Here is a 16,244-nt window from a genome sequence, read left to right on the forward strand (position 1 = left end):
AAGGGAAGAGAAAGCATTCACTTCTTGCTTCCAGAAATACCAGGCATCCCTATTCCTACCACAGGCAGCACAACAGATTCTTCAGTAGAATGTGATATTTTCAATATTTCAGTTCGTAATCTAGTAATGTGCGTAAATGGCATCCATTTCATGAATTGTTTCACATTGAACTTTCGAGTATCTTAAAATACAGTGCTAGCTTATATTGTTAGGGCATGAGAGAGACTGTAGATCTTCTAATTATTTTAAAAATCTTTAACTGTACTTATTCTACAATTTTGGAAAAAGCCTCACATAAAAATAAGATGTAAGTCAGGACTCCAGGGAAAACATTGTGTCACTGCAGATTGATTTGACTTTTGCTGATTTCACACAGCTGCTGACAACCGGGCTGCTCCTTGTTGGTTTTGCGCCATTGCTGAATGCTTGTGCCTGCTTATTCTCACTTGCTTGGAACCAGGCAGCTACAACATGGCATTTGCCAGCAGCTTGAAATGAACATCGTGCACCCCTTGAAATCTGTGGTGCAACTAGTACCTTTGGATGGAACTGGCTGGGTTTTATTGCTGTGTTCTTCTGTGGTTGTTCTGAATATCATGAGACCAAATATGCTGAGAAACAATTTACTTCAAACTGTAAAAAAACCACCAACATTCAGATGTTTTATCAATTTGATAGCACTATAAACGCAGAACTATTAAAATATATCTAAAGAAGGCATATAGTGACTTTGTGGAGAGAGAGAGAGAATGCATTTTTTTGCTAGCTGCTAACACCTTACAGGCACAAAGTCTTTAGCCTCAGACCAGCCTGGGAAGATTTTACTCACTTGAGGTGAGGGTTTGGGTTTTTTTATTATTTTTTTGACATGAGAGTAAAATATCATTCTTTTTTTCATTATCATCAATCATCTTGGTAAAATGTTGGTGAGTAGATAATTCTGCCTGGGCTGATAAATTTCCATGACACTTTTTTGCTAGGCTGAGAGTGCTAATAAATAAAAACTATTCCATTATGTCCAGATCTAACATTTATTTAGTAGAGCGTTCACTTTACTTAACTGTAGATGTGTATTAGTCTAATATTTTACCTCTTGTAATCCAATGCCAGGCTTGAGAGCAGTCAGTGAAATTTACCACATATGCAGAGTTTGTTATGGTCAATACAGGAGCCACCAAAAGCAAGGCCCAACTGTTTCAGCAAAGTTGCCATAGTATAGTGATACCTAACACCAGTGATTTATGGTATTGAGAATATACTACCGACTACTTTAATGTGAAAAAGTAATTTCGTAAGTGAGTGAGCCAAATGGATCTACACCAAACCAAACCTTTAATATATGAGTAAAATTTTCCCTGGTTAAGTTCAAGCACATATCTCCTTGAACCAAGGCCAATACCATTCCAGCTTTGTGGGCAGCTGAGTCCTATTACAGATTTGACCACATGCAAATTCTTGGGGGTTTCCCTACATAATTTAACTTGAATGGACTGAAATGTATGTTAATAAAAGAGAAGCCTTTTTATTCTTGTTTTTATTAAGCGTACTACTGCAATGAAAATATTAAAGATAAACTGCAAGTTCTTTGTGTGGACAAATACCAATGGCTAATGCAGAAAGTAAATATTAAATGTATAAAAGCACTCTAATAAACTAGTACCTGTATGCTGTCTTTGCGGATTGTTACCTTTATAAGACCAGTTCCGATGGTCATGCGTTGCTTAACAAATCCTCTATATTTTCTCTGTTTTTAAACAGTTGTTTGTATATACTACATGCATTATTTATAGAACTAATGGATTTCTTTTAGAGGAGTCAGATCTTTCAAAAAGTAATGGTATTTCTTTTTTTAAGTTAGTGACCAGAATGTTTTCAAGCTTTTTGGTTTCCTCGCAGAAATGAGAATGCTGTCTGTGAAGTACAAACAAACAGGTTCTGGCAGTGTTTAGGGTTGTTTTCACATGATCATATCAGTACTAAGCAGAAAATTATTTAGAAATTGAACATGGTAGGGTAGATTCATATGTGTACGTGCTCACAGTACCTAGTCTGGCAAACTTCATAGTCTGAAAGGAGCTCTGAACTCTCACAGCAATTTATTGAAGCCACTTTATATCTCTGCAAGGAAACAGCTTGCATGTAAACATGGCCACAAAGCACAAGAATGGACTATGTCCCTTATACATTTGTGTTTCTGCTTTCATGTGGACTCTGAACAGGTGTGGACATTTGTGCTCACTGCAAGGTCAGGAAGAATAAAAATGTCATGCAGTTTTATGGAAACAGTTTAAAATTTGAGATATGATGGCATTACAAATACCTGTTTGTTACATTTTCCTGTTTAATGCATTGTGTATGATCAGATATACTTCACTAAATCACCACTTGACAGTAAGGAGAGTGGAAAAGAAGAGCTAATGTAGTGTATTATTGTATTCCAACATATATTTCTAAGCTTTGAAGTGATCAGTACAGTGTTTTAAAATGTGGCCGATATTCTTATATCCAGTGGGATTCTGCTTTAGGCCTATTTTAAAGCAGAGATATGTCTTACTGGGATCTTTAATTACAGAAAATCACTGTTTCACAGTTTTCCAAATGCTCTGTCTTGCTTAACATATTAAGCAAAAGGAGTAAGCTCAAAGATGGGCAGAAGTTTACACTGTGAATATTTACCCTGATCAAAGAAATGAATTGCTTGAATGAGTCTTCTTCCAAAAGTTAAGATATTTCTTAGACAGACTTATTCTCCTATAGCACTGAATATATGCCAGAGAGAATCTCTTGCATAGTTGCATATGAAAAGTTTAAAAAGATATAAAAGTGCTGATACTAGATTTACATATCCTTAAAAAATATTCCTTGTCTTTATGCAAATAAACATACAGATACACTAAAGGTTGAATGCAGCAGAAACAACTGCAGAATACAGAAATAATTACAGAAGTATCAAACAAGAAGCAGAATAGCATTTATGTGAAAAAAATATTGATTTTACATAAATCTGTCAAAAATACATAACACATTTGAATAATAAAATATTGTAAAATATACAAAATTAAATGGTAGAAGATAAAATATATTCTGAAATGCATATAGTATGCATTCATTACCGTAGTAAGTCAAGGAATTTGAGCTCAGTGAAATTGTTATCTTCTATTATGAGGGAACGGCATAGATTATTTTACTAAACAAAACATGCACTCAAAATAAGATGCATGGAATGTATAAGTTAGCAGCAGCACTAAATGTGGGCCAAAGAACTGTCAGGGCTTCCAAATGATTCTTTCATAGAAGTACTTCTGATTCCTTAGTTTCTAATACATTTAAAAATAAGCTACATAACTTATTTTTATAGTGCCAGGAACTTTTCAAATAGAACCAATGCTAAAGCATTATTGAGCTGCTGGAAATTTTAAATAATTCTTTGTAAATGCCCTAGGTTAATTTAGATCTCTGAAAACACATTAGGAAATTAAGCTGTAATGTGAGCTAATTCAAATTTTAATTTGGGAAAAAGAACGATCCAGCCACATAGTTAATGTAAATAGAAGCATAACACAGAGAAATTAATGAGGTTTCCTTTTGTTGAATCTTAAAGGAGGCAGATAATTAGTTTCTTTTGTTATTATTGCTGGAGAATGTGGTATTGTCTTCGAGGTGTAAAGTAACTGCTGCTTGTAAAATGATGTGTTCATTTGTCTTTTCCTAATAATTATTTACAATAAACTCTTGTAGGATGAAGCAGCCCAGCCACTGAATCTTTCAGCCCGACCCAAAACAGCTGAACCTGTCAAATCCCCAACATCTCCAACACAGAACCTCTTCCCAGCCAGTAAAAGCAGTCCAGTGACAGTGACGAACAAGAGTGGCATCCCCAGCCCGCTCGGTGGATCTCTGGGAAGAGGATCCTCTTTAGGTAACTAATCTGTCCTGGGAGATGAGTTTTCTACATGGAATCTCACCTAGAGCACACTTACTTATGAATTAAGTAGATATTTGGGCCTACATTTCTGTTTAAAATGGAAAAAAAGATGCAGGAAAAATTTTCAAAGAACTCTTGACTGCCAAGTTTTTATGAGAGTAACCAAAATGATGCAGCGGTGATATGCATCTACAAGAAATACAGCAAATAAATATAGCACATAAGGAATATACATACATAAAAATATATATACATTACATACGTGCAAATACATGAATGTAAGTAAGTAGAGATGCACATGAAAAACATGTAAAAGAGGTTTGTATGAATATCTTCCCTAAAGACATCAATTGGGGGTATACATGCCAAGTTAACTTTTGAATTTTGACCTCTGGATTAAACAAACAAAAAGTACCTTTGCATGCAGGTAGAGCCTGACCAAATACTACACATACACACATAATGGCTGGTGTGATTAGTGTACATGCAATGCAACAGTGTAACATACCTTAAAATAAACAAGTTCTCAAGCATTTTATTGAACCAGGGTCAGGGAACATTCAGTATCTCCACAGTTACAGTAAACTGGAAGCCAAGCAAGAAGGTAACTCCAAATATAGTTTTCAGCTATTTAGCCCAACTTTACCGTTATTTTTACCCAGAACAGCATTCTAAAGGAAATCTAATCCTTTGCATTCTGGGTATTAAGTTCAACTTACAAAGACCATATGCTGAATATATATATATTTTTATTTTTTTTTTAACAAAGGCAGAAGAGCTTCAGCCCAGCCAGTTTATTTTATTATTATTTCTTCATGTTTTTATTATTTGTTCACCAAGTTGTCAAAATTTTGTTAATTTGTATAGTTGCAAATAGGGAATTTTTGACCTGTGTTCAAGATTCTTTAATTTAGAAATAAATCTTTATAAGTAATGAAACAAAATTCCTCTGAAAACTATGTATGAAGACTAACTTAACCAGTGAAAAAATAGAATCAAGGGCTGCAAAGTGTAGATGATCGGCTCTAAAGTTCAAACAGTAAATTTTACAGTGACTAAATACTTACTACAGACCACTTATTCACAATCTGTAGCTCAAGTGTACTTGTAAAATATATAGAAACACTTGTGAATAATGAACTGATATGTTAAATACATACATTAAACATATAAAAATTATGACTTGTTCTATTCCCAAAACACTTGGGAACATCATGATCTGTAAGATACTTTCTGCAGCTAGCTAGATAGTCTACCTGTCAATTTATTTCCAGCTCTCACTGCACTATCTAACATTAGAAAGTGTCATATCGGTCTGAAGTCTTAGACCATTCCAGAGAAATGGCTAGAGAAGATACACCTAAGACATGAATATTTTTCATGTAAAGTCATAAAACTGTTTCCTTTCAATCCTTAAGTATAAAAGAAGCCAGGGAATATTGTCAAAAATCAGCAAGCAATGTAGGAGGTTTTGCTCCATTTTTACAAAAAATTTAGATGATTGGGAGTCTAAGTCTCACTAAAAGTCATGCAACTATGGTTCCCAACTTACTTAGGCTCCAGACTAGAACTTAGTTGCTGAATCATTTCAAAGCTTTGGAAATTTTACCCAGCAAGAACAATGATTGTTCTCTAATATGTTACTTTTATTTTGAAGAGGGGTGCTTCATTCAGACAGAAAACATCACAATTCCATCTAAAACATCACAGTTTGCATCTCTTCTCATCCAGACTACAGTATTCAATCAACTGTTTGGTTCCCAGGATAAAGCATGAGAAACCCTTAATCTTAACCTTCTTTATTTTAAAATAATTCATGGTCCTTCAAGGTTGAATTTGCTATATTTTACTCAGCTGAACTTCAATGAAGTCAAAAAAATATGAAATTTATCTTTGAAGAACAATTCCAAGTCTTAGCCTGGGTTTTTTTGTTGTTGTTTTGGGGTGTTTGTTTGTTTGTATAGTGGGCTGTTAGTAAGTACACAAATCTAGCAATTTCAGAGCTTTTATAAAAGACGTTTGCCTGTCAGGCAGGTGCACAGGTCATGCACAAACTTTGGTTGCTCAAACTTTCCTGGCTATAATATATGTACACAAACCTATCCATGTGCAGTATAAAGGATACTCCCATGCAGGAATATGTGGATCAAGTTAAAGCTTTGTCACAGCAACACAAAACAACCAGTCACCAAATTGCTGTCTTTTGGTCTCAAATCAGAAACTGTATCTGGGGTACTCGTCTTTACCTCTAGCGTGCATTTTAAGATGTGATAGGAGTGTTTTGTGAGAGTTTGGTTCATGTTTAAAAGTTTCTCTTTCTGTCCAGAGTGATAGAAAGAAAACCATTTTTCCTGTACTGATTTAGAGCTTTATACTCATGTTAAGGTGATAACAAGCTCTGTCCCCCAAAAGTAACGGTGGGTGATCTTTCTGAAATTTAAACCTAAGTGTCTGTAGTGATGATTCTCTCAGTACAGAAATTCTAAAAATTGACATAGACTTTCATTGCCAAGTAAACCAGATTTCTTTCCTTCTTTGTTCATTTTATTGATTATTATTAGTACTTCAAAGGCTTACCAGATTATCTTCAGAATACTATTGTCTTAAACACATATTTAAGTTGAACTTTGAGTCCATGAGTATGCTTAGCTATCTCCATATCAGGCTATGCCAAAACTTCAGTGGTTGTATTTATAACAGAAAAAGTCATCCACAGGCTTATCAATCACTTCTATAGATTAATTCAGCCTTCAAACAGACAACAATTGCCACTCATCCTCCTTTTACAGATGTTAGTTGGGTGCAGCTCTAACAGTTTGAGAGTTGAGTGCTCACCCCAGATTCTAATCTGGATGATTGATTACTAAATAAAGTGTGTTCTCTGTTTGTAGATATCCTTTCCAGTCTTAATTCGCCTGCCCTATTTGGGGACCAGGACACAGTAATGAAAGCCATTCAAGAGGCTCGAAAAATGAGAGAGCAGATCCAAAGGGAGCAGCAGCAGCAACAGCAGCCGCATGGTGTTGATGGAAAATTGTCCTCCATGAATAACATGGGCCTAAACAACTGCAGAAATGAAAAGGTAATGTCACCCATTGCCACACAGTCTGCCATCCATTCTTCTTTTCCCTGCAAATAGCTTCTTATTTTTATATAAAATTTTTTAGAGCTTTTAGCCATGTCTGATTTCATGTTGAATACACCTTGTCACTTGACAGTGCTGTGCTACAAACTTCTCTACATTTACATGACAGCATTCAAAGAAACAGCCCTGTCCACTCATGTGATTAAGCTGTAAGCGTGCATATAACAATGTGGAAAATGCATTGGCCGAAGCCATTGTCTGTGGGCACTAGATTTTAAATTGTGCTTTTGAGAATGATTGGATTGATAAATATGGCAAAAAGGCCAGTTATGTACTAGCATGGTTGAGCATTACAATGCTATTGAGTGTATCTGAGTGTGCTTGAATCTGTGACTCAGATGCAACAAAGCATTTAGGTTCAAAATAGTGCTTTTGCTCTTAGTTTCAATGGGAAATTAGAGATCAAAGTTCTTTGTTGAATCTTGGCCATAGTTTCCAGACACTAATATGAATGGGTCACTAGAGTAAAATGGTAAATTAGAGAAAGTGGTTAGAGAACATGACCAGCATTGGACTGAGCAGGACATAATTCAGTTTACAAAATAGCAAGCTGGGACCATATTCAAAAGATGAGGAACAGTTTCTGTCACACACACTTTAAGGACTGCTCAGAGGACAAAGAAGTCTCTTGGAAAATTATTTGTATATGTGTCATCCTGCTCTGTGGCCTTTGCAAGGTCTACAAGATCTACTCCAAGAGCAGGTCTCTGTATCTAACAGAGCCAGTGAACACTAATTAGGTAATTGGCTGAACTATAAGAAGCCCTTTTGATGAAGAATCCTTCTCTGTCAGCTTCCCTAGAGGTGGCTTATGCTGCAAAAGATACAGCACACAAGTTACTTTTCACCACTGACAAAAGACCAGTTATATGCCACAATACTTATTCCAGTTAACTAGAAAAGGAAAATTACTACCCCAGTATTGCTATGGCATTGGCAAATAGGAACAGTTACAATGCAGTTCAATAATGAATGAAAAGAAGGCTGACACATTCATTAGCCTATAAAATAACTAGTGTTTCAGAGTATTTGCTGCAAAAAAAAAAAGAAAAAATTGAAAACCAGGTAGCTTTTGATACCTATAATTCATTAATGAAAATTCTGTGCTATATCTATATTATAGGGTAGGTTCTTTGTATCTTGGGGTAGGGGGGAAAGATTACATTATACTCCAAAGAATAACAGGAATTTTTAGTCCAGGTTGAGTATAAGACTCTGCAGAATATTAACTCTGTCTTAAACAGTGAATTTGATAATACTACAATCTTTTCTCAACCCACAGGGGAGTATTCAGTGAGTAAGTGGATTGTAGCAAGGCACAGAAAGGCAAAGAAACGTTGTAAACAGACCCAGCAAAGACTGATACATACCTTTTAATGTACATTTTATATTTTTGGTTTATAGGTTCTTTACAGTACTCAAAACAAGAGAAAGGCTCAGTGTCTATTAAAAATATTTGGTAAACTGTTACCACACAGGATTAACAATGCTTTTACGAGTCGAATTCAAAGACTAATAAATATTTATTTCTGCTAGTGTTAGTTTAAATGTCAGTATTGAAAAACTCATTTAATGCAGATTGATATTATGGAAAAATATAGAAATTAATAACTGATCAAGCAGCCCATATACAAACAACACTCTGATTGTAAAGTCAGTGTTTGTCTTAACTAACCAAGAGGTAGGGTACTAAAGCCCAAGTTATAAAAATAAAATAAATGTCACACCTATGATCAGTATTAAGAGTTTGTAAAATCATGCTTATTTTAAAATATATTTTATGAGTTTCAGTGGCTTGACATTTAAAAATATCTAATACACTATAAGGGCTATTAAAAGAATTCTTAACATTTTATTTGATTTTGAAAAGTAAGTATGAAAATGGCATCCACTTACTTGTCATGTCTGGTCCCTGAGTATTTTCAGTACCACGTTTACATCTTGTATTTGATATAACAAGTTTCTATTTTGTCTTTCACATTTTAAAGCAGATTCAGTAAATATTTTAGTGAATAATCTGAAAATTCTTTCTTGTGCCAGTTACTAGCGATACACAGATTGATATAGAGCTTCCAGATTGAGGTTATACATCAGGCAGTCAAAGGAAAAAAAAAATTTTTACTTGCAAATATAGCAGAGTCAATTGGAACTCTTTAACAAATATAAACATCATCATTCTCAGATGCCATATTTTATGGGGAGACTTTTCATGGTAGCACTTGCAACTTTTAAAACCTAAGAATAAAACAGCAGCAAGGGAATCTGTTGTTGAATCTCTCCATGCCCTTATACAATCCTGCCAGGTTTATTTATTGTAGCATGTACTATAGAGTGATCCATTAAGGCAGGAAAAAGATGCAATATGTACTCTGGTTTTACCTTTGGTAGTCTGTTATCCTTGCTCTGTAGATGCAAGAAAAGGCATTAATAGAATAGGATATAAATCAGTCATTTTAAATGACAATATATCCCCACTCTCTATCCTAAAGAAAATAAAAGAATTAAGTCAGTCATGAATACTAAGGGAATGTATTTTATTTTCTAGCAAGTATAAAACACATTAAAACCAGAAGCATCCTTCGCACAAAAAGGATTCTAGAATACTCTTCTTTCCCCCTTTCCCCTCCGCCTTTCAATTTTTACATTATGATATATTTCTTTTACTCTAAAAATGATGGGCAGGATGATCAAAATGGGGGGGGGGGGGGGAGGGGCAGGAATGATAGATCACTTCAATTAGAAAAACATAATTCTGAAATAATTGCATGCCAAGAAGATTGTGTATAGTTTCTGTCATGATCCCAGTGAAGCTGTGATAGCATAGTTGCAATTTTGGCCTGGTTTCTTTTGAAGAATCAGGACCCTATGTTTTCAGGACCAAATTTTCAGAAATTGGCTTCAGATAATTAGACTTGTATAAATGAGTAGCTAGAAGCTGGCACCAGAAAAAGATGACAAATTAATTGCCTGCAGCTTGTTTAAAAAGGCTATTGAGTTCTGGTCAGTTACTGGTCTTCAAGTTCAGATAGCTGGTAATAGTTTGTTGTGCAAATGATTGTGCTTACAAAATTATGTACATAGCTTCAAAGCCTGGGCTTAGGCCTTTTTGAAAATGTGTCATTTAAATCTCAGAAAGCTTTGTATTTGGCTGGAGCCACAGAATTGAAAATTGCCTCTGTTCATATTCTGCTGTTCAAAAAAATCTCCTACAAAGCTTTAAAAGTGCTCACAGAGATTCACTCATCAGAAAGACCAAAACAAAAACATGCAGCACTCTGGCACAGTCAAACTTTGCCATTTGCTAAAGCATTAACATTAGGCTATACTTTTGTGATGATACCATTCTATGGACATCTACAGTTATGGAATTATCTCCATTTGTATACTGTTGTGTGTCAGGGTAAAGGTAGGCACCACACAGCCACTCACTCACTCCCCTCCAGTGGGATGGGAAGAGAATCAGAAGGGTAAAAGTGAGAAAACTCGTGGGTTGAGAAGGTTTAATAAGTAAAGCAAAAGCTGTGTGAGCAAGCAAAGCAAACCAAGGACTTCATTCACTGCTTCCCATGGGCAGTCAGGTGTTCAGCCATCTCCAGAAAAGCAGGGCTCCATCACGCATAACAGTTACTTGGGAAGACAAATGCCAAAACTCTGAATGATTCCCCTTCCTCCTTCTTTGCCCAGTTTTATTGCTGAGCATGACATCATATGGAATACCCCTTTGGTCAGCTGGGGTCAGCTGGCCTGGCTGTGGCCTGCCTTGTGCATCCCCAGCCTACTCGCTGGTGGGCCAGCATAAGAAACAGAAAAGGCCTTGATGCTGTGGAAGTACTGTTCAGCAATAGCTACAACATCCCTGTGTTATCAGCACTGTTTTGGTCACAAATCCAAAACACAGCATAATGCAAACTAAAAATAACTCTCTCTGAGCCAAAACCAGTACAGTGCACATAGGTCATTATAGTAGAGTTGACTTTTGCTACTCCACCTGGTGCTGGTCAGGTGTAGTCTGACTGAGGAAAGAGAAGTAACTGTGTAAGTGGATTCCAGGAGTAAACAGAAACACTGGGGAAGGGGAGAGAATTAGGAAAATCCAGAAAATAGGCTACAGAGTTCTTTCCATGTGATATAAGCAAAAGTAAAATACAAAAATTGGGTTTGTTTAGAGGATGTGACTTTTTTTCCATTCAAGCAATGTTTACTTCAACAAAAAAGATTACTTAAACAAAATTTGCATTGCTAGAGCTACTTGTATTTATTTTAGTATTTTGAACTAGCATGATTGCCTTGAAGATTTGCTTTGATTTATGGCTTTAAATGAACCTGAAAATGCTATATAATTTATAAGACAACTGACGTTATTTTTAAAAGGACCAGATCCTATCTTTTTTTGTGCATAAAGCATGAAAACACTGAGAAAAAACACTTCAGAAAATCTTTGTACAAAAAATATAGGCAGAAATGTATTAATTTCATTGGAGAAAAAGATTTGAAGTCAAGCAGAACATAAATTCAATTAATAATCACAACATGTCTGGTAGACCAAGGATGTACCCCCACCTCTTCATTTACTTAACCACGAAGCATAATCATTGAGATTTGAGAGGAAGCAGAATACAATATAACATTTTAATGTTTGTATTCCATTCCCACTCTTTTGTAGATTTTCAGGCAAATGTGTATTTGCAGTATGAAACCAGAATTAGACCCCAAAATAAATGACATGAGTCATCACCTACTTCCTGGGAACTGTGGCACCTCTTATAATGAGCCTTTTATTCCTTTCTTATTTCTAAATTAAAGTTTTACATGTTGAATCCACATCATTTATCCTAATATAGACCACAGTCTGTATGCAAAATGTGTACATTCTTAAAAACGTATATTATTTACCCTTGGAGATGTTACAGTCTATTGATCAAATCCATATTTAGGCACTTGGATTTGACTTGATAAGCCATAACGACCCCTTTGGAGGTGTTACAGTCTGCTGTATTTAGGGACTGTTAAATATGTGGATTATTGACACCACAGAGTGTAACAGCTCCTCTGGAGCTGTTACGCTTCATGATCTGTATGAAGCTACTGAACATGCGTACAAACTTTGCCTGATAAAAACACTTCAGGAAGTCTTTGTAGGAAAAGTTACTAGTCATGCATAATCTCCTTTTGACTGCCTGCAGCCCTGCAATGACTCCATCATTGTATTGCTTTTTTTCTGAATTTTAGCAGTACTGGATTATGTTGCTGACACTTTTTTTACCAGCTTTTTTCTCCCCATACATTCAGTATTACAGACAGAACAACTGCAGAGGCAGGAGTCACCATGTCTTTTCTGCAAGTGCAGGGAATTTCTCAGGCAGTCACCAAGAGTAGCACCTTGTTGTTTGCATCCTTGTTATTAGTAATTTCTCAATTCAAATTAAATAAAAAAAGGACATAGTTAAGAAAATGCTTTTCCCATGCATCCTGCATTCAATTATCATTTCTTCTTTTACTGAAAGTAGTCATGACCACCCTTAAATTGAGAACATGAATAAATTGGTCATAAGGGCCTTGTGGGTTTTTATAAATCTTTATGAATAACTGGTTTAGATTTGCAGGGACTGATCTATTCTTATTTGCTTTTATGTTTTCAGAAAAACTTCTGACATTTTCTTTTTTCCTTTAGTTTCTTATAGAAGAATATTTGTAACTGTTAAATGTCAATGCTTGTATTTCAGTCTGCTGGGAGACATAACAGAAACTGTAAGCATTTTCAATTCGATCCTTATTTCTGTTGGTTAAAGCTTAGTTCTACTTGTAATTAAAGCACAAATACCTCATAATCAGGCCAAAAATTGGGCAGCAATATCAACAGCAAGTGATTAGTTTTGTGAAGTCATTACTTTTATTATGGTATTGTCTCGATAGTCATTGTACCAAGATCTGTTCTCACTTCAACTTATGGAAGGTCCTGCCCCATATAGCTTAAACTTAGGTATAAATGAATTTAAGTTTAAATATATATATTTAGATTCTATAATAGAAAATCTGGAACTGTAGAGAGAAAAAAGACACTGATTTACTTAAGGAACTGTTAGTGTTGTCGCACTTTCTTGCAAGAATATAGGCAATTTATTCAACTCAGTAGGAGTGTATTCCATCTGTCTAATGAAGAATCTGATTTCCACAAAGAGACATTGCAACTGGGAAACTGTTTTGCCTGACTATGTCATTCTGTTCAGTCGACAAACCTTTCCCTGGGGAGTTTCTGAGATGTAGAAGGACATGTTGCATAGAGACAATCTCTTTACATTCCATCATTTTATAACAGCTAAATTACTTGTATAAGTTAAATGCCCCAGAATAGGGAAAAGTTTCAAATAAAAATCACAGCAGTCCTCATAATTCTTACAAAACAAATGTCCTTTATACTTTACTGTATATTTGGCTAATTTAGTAATCTTCTTGTGGCTGTACATGACGTATGTAAGTAACGATTTTTTTATAATGGGTGTTCAAAGTTAACTTCCTAAAGCCATATTTGGGCACCAGTACTTTATTCTAAAGAACCTTTACTTAAGGAAAAAAAAAAAAAAAGAAATATAAAAATATTTTGTTCCTTTTTTTTGTTTTTGAAACTGCAATAATTTTGCAATTTCCTTTTCAGGCTTAGGGCTTATCCTAGCTACATGAAAAATGTGCCTTCATTTTATATCAACTGTAATATTTCCTTAATAATTTTGAAAGAAAAATAGTGACTCAAGTAAAAATTTTCTAAAGTAGCTGAATGCAGGAGCCTAAGTTACACAGAACTAGCTCTGAAAATTTTACCCAAAGGCAGACAGGCAGATTTGTGACTGCATATACATTAACAGTCTATTTTCAGTGAAATTCAGCAGTTTTGTATCCTTCTCCAGCACTTTTTACAATAATTTGGACAATTCAGAATTTCAGCTGATGTAATACTGCCCCCTTTTATTAGAACTGGAAAACATGCTGGACTTTAAACATTTTGTTTTGTAGCTGGAGGCATTCTGTTTATTTTTGCTGCTACTTCCAATATTTGAAATTGCAAGACAGGATAAGATAAAGCATGAAATCGATATAAGTTTATAACAATGAATGGGGGAAAAAAATAATGATTTCAAGCAAGATTTTTGCAGGTTGTGTTGTGTATGTTATGAATGGACTTCCTAGGCAGCATATCATACCAGGGAGTTTCCTCCTTTTTTTTTTCAAGAAGTTCAAGGTGTTGATGATTTTTGCATTTGTATAAATTTCATTGTAATATGTGCTTGTGTTGGTTTCCTAAATCACTGTATTTATAGGATAACAGTAGGGCACAGTGAGCATTACATTTTTTTTTTCTTTTTTCTCTTTCTATTGTGAGGTCTTATCAGGAATTAGATGCGTCTTTGAACAGCTGAATGATTTTAATATCTCTCAGACACAGAGAAGTGTTGCAGTGAATTTATCTTTACAATTAGAACTTTAAAATGTAATTTGAAATTTAATTCAAAGCAGAACATCTTGGAAAAAAAGAAATTAATCCCTGGGTCTCTGACCATATCTTTTAAAGAGAAATATTTCTATTATAAACAAACAGGAAAAAAAAACCCTGACTTTTAACATAACCCTGAAGCCTTTACTATGTCACTAGTTTTTGTTGATATCACAGGAAATAAATCAGGCTTAGAAATTGTACTCATACTTAAAGAAATGTTTTATCTGATCTCTATGTATTTAGTGAGGAAGGTGATGGAAGTTGTAACTGCACATGCACAGAGGGGGTCAAATACAGCCATAACACTGGTACTCAGGTTATAAGAGTTATGGGAGGAAAATACCATTGCTAACATTAGCCTCTGTAGAAGAACATAGCTCCATTATCAAGGCCAGGTTTATAATGGGAACCAGGTGCAGGAGGCTGTGGGTATGAAATCTTGTCAAGTCTGTTCCTCAAACTCAAGAGATAGAAATATTAAAGCTGGTCATGAAATGTTAACTTTCTGTCTGCATGTAACATATGATTCAGCATTTAATTGATCACGTTATTGCTCAAATACTATTTACACCCAAGTATTCATACTCATGCCTACCAATATACCTAGTAATTTTTTTTTCAGATTTACTTTGTATGCTATGCATAGAAAGACATAAAAATAATGTATTTGAAATTTACACATTAAAAATACATGTTCACTGAAACTGGTGCTGACAGTGAAAAGACAAAGAGACACAGTGCAAAATCTCTGACATATGTAGGTCATCTAAATTTACAGAAAATTTAGCTTTGGTGCCAGCCTACTATGGATCCAGTTTTGCACCTATGGAAGAATTTGCTGTGCAGAACTTTGTTTTTAAGCATTTTGCTCAGTTGCCTTACTTTCCAAAATTGTCTTGATAAAGTTGATAGTTTGTGCATTTATGTTCCAATATATTAGATGTGCAGTTAAATGCTTAGTCCCTCAAATGATGTAAAGACTGATTAAAATAAAATCTAAATTATTTTTCCATTGATTAAATTATCAAAATCAAGTGAAAAAATGTGCCATCTTTGCAGTATCTAATTCATGGAAACTTTATTGGGCCATAAATTAAAAAAAGTTGGACCAGTCCAATAATGATGTACATATGTCAGAAATTAAAAAATGCACCTAAACATAAAGAACCTATACGAAACATCATTATCTGAGTAACCATAAACACATATATATACAGGTGTGCATGTGCGTATATATCACACACACTGAATAGTGAAGAAACTTCCCATATTAGGTGAAGTTTTAAAGTTTTTCATGCTTCCAGTTCAATCACAAGAGAACTTGGCAAGACAATATTATTTTCAGGAAAGAAACCAGCACACTTTTTTAGTATTGAAAGCTACTTTTGCATTTGAATATTGGCTACTAGAGTTTTTGCCACTACCTATGCTTAATAGTATGCATGTATGGTTGCTGAACACAACTATGTTTTATTATTTCTGTTGTCAGGGCTACTTGAAGGGGTTGCCTAGCTGCAGGTTTTAGACCTCATTGATGATGATGACGATAATAATAATAATAATAATAATAATAATAATAATAATAGTGATTATGTGGTTTGGCCCCTTTCTCCTATTGCCTTTCCAGCTCAAGAAAAAAATGCCAAATACACTGCTTTTTCACTCACATGGGGTATTTCCTGTGA

General features: G+C 34.8%; 1 protein-coding gene across 9 annotated transcripts in view; it reads left to right on the plus strand.

The window, feature by feature from the left end:
* SOX6 (SRY-box transcription factor 6) overlaps positions 1-16,244 on the plus strand; it is a 383,001-nt gene that overhangs the window by 314,030 nt on the left and 52,727 nt on the right. For all 9 annotated transcript variants that reach the window (XM_064452625.1, XM_064452623.1, XM_064452624.1 and 6 more), the window contains 2 exons: positions 3,739-3,919; positions 6,817-7,007. In XM_064452625.1, coding sequence (XP_064308695.1) covers positions 3,739-3,919; positions 6,817-7,007 — 372 coding nt within the window. The remainder of the gene's footprint in view (positions 1-3,738; positions 3,920-6,816; positions 7,008-16,244) is intronic.

Source organism: Phalacrocorax carbo, chromosome 5, assembly GCF_963921805.1.
Source record: "Phalacrocorax carbo chromosome 5, bPhaCar2.1, whole genome shotgun sequence".
In the NCBI taxonomy this organism is placed as follows: Eukaryota; Metazoa; Chordata; class Aves; order Suliformes; family Phalacrocoracidae; genus Phalacrocorax; species Phalacrocorax carbo.